The sequence below is a fragment of the Penaeus monodon genome, chromosome 41 (genome assembly GCF_015228065.2).
Source record: "Penaeus monodon isolate SGIC_2016 chromosome 41, NSTDA_Pmon_1, whole genome shotgun sequence".
Classification (NCBI taxonomy): Eukaryota; Metazoa; Arthropoda; class Malacostraca; order Decapoda; family Penaeidae; genus Penaeus; species Penaeus monodon.
In genome coordinates, this window is record NC_051426.1 from 22,781,914 (window position 1) to 22,786,913 (window position 5,000).

General features: G+C 33.0%; 1 protein-coding gene across 1 annotated transcript in view; it reads left to right on the top strand.

The window, feature by feature from the left end:
• Positions 1-3,545: 3,545 nt before the first annotated feature.
• LOC119598501 (protein LMBR1L-like) overlaps positions 3,546-5,000 on the top strand; it is a gene marked incomplete in the record, with an annotated part of 87,164 nt that continues 85,709 nt past the window's right edge. Inside the window, 1 exon segment of the mRNA XM_037948130.1 lies at positions 3,546-3,790. Coding sequence (XP_037804058.1) covers positions 3,689-3,790 — 102 coding nt within the window.

The window sequence follows — 5,000 nt, forward strand, 5'->3', positions numbered from 1 at the left end:
TAGCATAAATAGTTCCTAATGAATTCACTCAGATTCACAGAAAAATAATCTATATAGAATAAATAACCAAATAAATAAATGAAATATAAAAACTTTTATATATATACACACAAACGCACACACACAATATATATATATATATATATATATATATATATATATATATATATATATATATATATATATATATATATATATATATTGTGTGTGTGTGTGTGTGTGTGTGTGTGTGTGTGTGTGTGTTAGTGTGTGTGTTAGTGTGTGTGTTAGTGTTAGTGTTAGTGTGTGTGTGTGTGTGTGTGTATGTGTGTGTATGTGTATGTGTGTGTATGTGTATATGTGTGTGTATGTGTATATGTGTGTGTATGTGTATATGTGTGTATATGTATATGTATGTATGTGTATATGTGTGTGTATGTGTATATGTGCGTGTATGTGTATATGTATGTGTGTATGTATATATGTATATATGTGTATGTATGTATGTATATTTGTCCTGGGTAAGACAATAAACTGCACCCTAGGGTTCCCTTGAACAAGGATAGCACCCTATTAGCTCCCTATACCAGGGTTGCGGTGAAACTGTCGGCAGCAGGGCAGTGGATATCTGGTGAAAACACCTTCAGTTCTACTGATTACTGGTTTCACACAATAATAATAATAATAATAATAATAATAATAATAATAATAATAATCAGTAGGAAGGACCCAAACTAAAGATTAAATATAAAGCTATGTTAACAAGTGTGACATCTAAGACATTTGATAATCTTTGCAGCAACAAAAATAAAAGTTCACAAATACACTTTTGTTGAAGACAGAAGATTAAAACAACAATCAAATTTATTTTCCAGAAAGAAGTACATTTCATCCATTTCTTGAAATCACTCTGAGCAAAAATAATTTACATTTTTGATTCAAGCAACAGTTCATGATGGATTATTGGTAAATGTAATTATCCAATGCTATCTCATGGATAAGAAAACTTTCATTCATAAACAACTTTCACTATAAATTTGAATTTCAATTCTTAAATCTGAAGTTCTGTATTGTGAAAGATTTTACAATAAAACAATTAATTCAGTGATAATAGATTTTTACCATAAGAAACCTTAGCTTTCAAAGCACTAGTGAATTTTCAAATCTTAAGACAGTCAATTTAGACATGAAAAGAAATGGGTCAAGAAAAATAGGCTTCAAATGATATGCATGTTAGAATGAATGGAAATGAGTAGGGTTTAGAAAATTTTAGAATACCAAGAGAGATTTTCTGATTGACCAAATATGACGTCTTAGTACACCTGTTTCTGCATATTTATTTATGCTTTGGGACTTATAACATTGATTTATAAAAAGTATATTATATAGTATAGAATATGATGCGTAATATATTTCCAGTATGTTTGGTCAAAATGTTTCCTTACTTATGAGACCATGCTAATTATAATGAAAGGCTATATATTTTCTTTGACTAAAATTAAGTATTACAATATCAATTGTTTCTGTAGCATATGACAAAAGGATTCACCAAATAAAAATTAACGTACCAGTACCTCATACCTATCACTCATAAAATAGCACTAGCAGGTTATAAAATACGAAACAAAATGAATCTATAAGTTTATAACAATGACAGCAATCCCCTCCATCACTATTTCCAACATATAGTAATAGCTATTCAGAAATAGAAGAAATAAGACTTATCACATGATCATCATAAAAAAATAGCAAATAAATAAGAGGTTTCTCAGCGGAGGCTAAATTTTAAGGATGAAATTCTAGTTACAAAATAAAAACTACTCTGAAATAAAGAATAAAGTACAAATGGCTAAGCATTTTGGTATTCTACCCACACTAATAAAACTGATTCACATATAAGAGAGTTTTCCTTAAATAGGACATAAATTAAACACTAACCTAGATATAAATCATGGGTAAAATCTCAAAGTCAAAACTGAATATGCAAAATAGTTTTACAGATAAAATCATGGTAGCTTACATACATTTATTGAAATGTATGTATATGTGTTTTTGCAATTTTGTATGAGCTGTATTGGAATAAAAAAATGTTGAAAGCAAAGACTACAGTTTGTTTTTTTGTGAGTTTAATCATCTATGTATATTGATGTAAATACTTTATATATGAGGCACCTTTCAACTAGAGGATCCCTGTAGTTGATGAAATTACAAACACCTATCCAGCATTTATCCTCAATATTGATGCTAATGTCTCATTCCATCTTAAACATAAAAAAAACATATACAAAACGATATTCCCTACAGTGCAAATAGCCATATGAATTCTTTATACTCTATAAAATAAAATATCAAATCTCCTTTTACAAGTAGGGCATCGAGCAGTAGTCATATCAATGATCCAGAACCTCTTGTGTGACCTGAAATACTTAAATACATCAACATATATTGAATCAATGCAAGTGTTGATGAACGCTGAAGATTACAGACTTATATGTGGTATTTAGTTCGTGCATTCAAAAGATTTGCAAGATGCTTTAATTATGTCAGTGATGGGGTCACTGAACTGTGTTATATTCGTGGCACTAAGCCTACTATTGTGAGAGTATTTGGAAATATAAATAACAAAAGCGAAGCAACATTAAAGATTTGTGCGCAATACATCAGAGCGTCGATACATCAGAGAAAATATGCAAAGGTACATGATATTGAGGCAAATATTGAAGATTCACTCCACCTGCCAAACATTGCGTCGACTAAGTCATTGCATTCTCCCAGAGACATTTGGAACAATCTAATGTTACAGCCAACAATCGTCTTCTACATAACTCAATTAACTCATTTTCGTTCTTGCTTATACCCACAATATCTTCTAAATTGCGTATGATCTTTAAATTTGCCGTGAATTGTCCTGGCAGCGAGTGACAATTTGAATTCGTGAACATTGCCGCGAACTGCGCAGTTATCATGGCGTCTCTTGCGTTCCTGCTGAATATTCTCGAATTTCTCGCGTTTTCCTCCTGCCAGGTCTTATTGATTTATTATTTGTGTAGTGTTAGCCTCGAATCTGTATAACTTTTCGTCTTTTGAGTGTCTACGGTGCGTGGTTCTTTGTTAAAAGGTATTTTAAATGCAATAAAAAGACTAAGTGGACTTCGCTTTGTTTACCACAATGGACGTTTTGTTAGATTTGCGGGAATGAAATGGAATTCTGCAAGAGATATTGCAGTACATTTATATTTCTTTTAATTTGTATTTTGTAGGGTTGAATACTCTTTTGTAACGTCATTCCTCTGCCCTTCTGTCGTCTATACGAAATCATAAACACCCTAACATCGTAGCCAACTTGACCGAAAATACGAGAAAATATATTTCTACCATAACATTCACGTTCTTCCTTATTTGACTTTTATTTGAAACCAAAAATAATATGCATCTATTGAGACATAAGAAATGAAATTGGAAATCAAGTACATAAACGAAATGAAAAAAGAAACACAACCCATAAATGTCGCGCACAGAGAACTCTCGCCGGAGTGTTGTGGCACCACTGTCTCCGCCACAACAGAAATGGGGTAAAGAGCGAAAGGTTGTCAGTGTCGTTGTCAGCGTTGGCAGTGCCGTTGTAGCGATGGTGAGTGACGGAGACCGCGAACTTCTCCCGACGAAACATGTGTTGTGACTTCCTAACTGAAATGGTGACGACAGAAAGATGGGGAACATAAAGAACATTAGTGAACTGCTTCCCGACGAGCCGATAAAGGATCCCTTCGAGGATGAGATTCACTTCAACAACACAGTACGGGAATATATCGTAAGTGTCTCTTTCTTCATATTTTCTGTATTGGTACATCTTTATCACTTATTTGACAGGTTTTCACTGTGATCTGTCAGTGGGTTTGAGTGGAATGGCTAATTAACCGTTCAATTATTGGATATATTGTTATTTATTGATCAACTTCGCTACCTAATTCATTCATCATCTTATCAGAAGCTTTTTCTCGAAACGAGGTTTTTAGGGCAAAGGGTTAACGCTAACTCTCGGTTTTCTTACATAAAGTCCTTTGTAACCTTTACTGTTGCGTAGCCTAAGCTTGATTTGACTTTCAAGTTGTCATCTTCTTGTGTAGGTTCAGCAGATGTTAGAGAGATCATGTAACATGCAAAGAGGTCATTCTTGCTTTGTTTATACTCGTGGGGAATGTGCAGGCCGATTCTATGATTTTTTAAAGGGATTTCTTTGCGTCTTATGTAAATAGAAGGTGCAAGTGATCTTTACCAAATAATTAAGTGAAGGGTTAGAGTTGGTCTAAAATGACACAATAACAATGTTGTTAATTGCTATGTTGCTTTGTACTGTATTTGACATGGCAGTATGCTCTATATAACAGTATAGTCTGATAAAATTGTTACAGAATTTTACATCTTTAAAGAGCCAAATTGAATTTGAAAGCATAAGGAAAGGGGTTACAGTAGGTTTGAAGGTAATGAATGTAGGCCTAAAGAAGTTTTAAAGACGCAAAATTTATTGTTTTGGTGTTGTTGTTTTTCTTCATAGAGACCCAAGTTGAAATTTGATCTGGTTTGATGATTTACAGGTAAATATTTGCTTGTAAACAGAGTAATTTACGTGTCTTGCAGTATCACCAATGTAAAACCCAAGGTTAGAAGGTTCCCATTATCTTCTCTGAAGTAAGGTGAGAAAAAAAACTGACGTAGATGGTAAAGGACTGACATCATAACATTAGAAGAACAGAAATATAAACCAGCTGTCAGAGTCAACAGTTTAAACCACAGATGTATCCACAATTTTCCTTGATTTTCTCTGGTTTACACATTGTACATGCAGACATTTGTATTCTGTATATTTACAGCATGTTTTGTTATGTAAATATGCGGATGGACTATGTTTGTATTTGTTTATATATGCTTGTTTGCATAGATTTCTATAAGTGTGTGTGTGCGTTCGTGAATGTGCGTGCACATGTACACATGTGTGTGTGTGTGTGTGTGTGTGTGTGTGT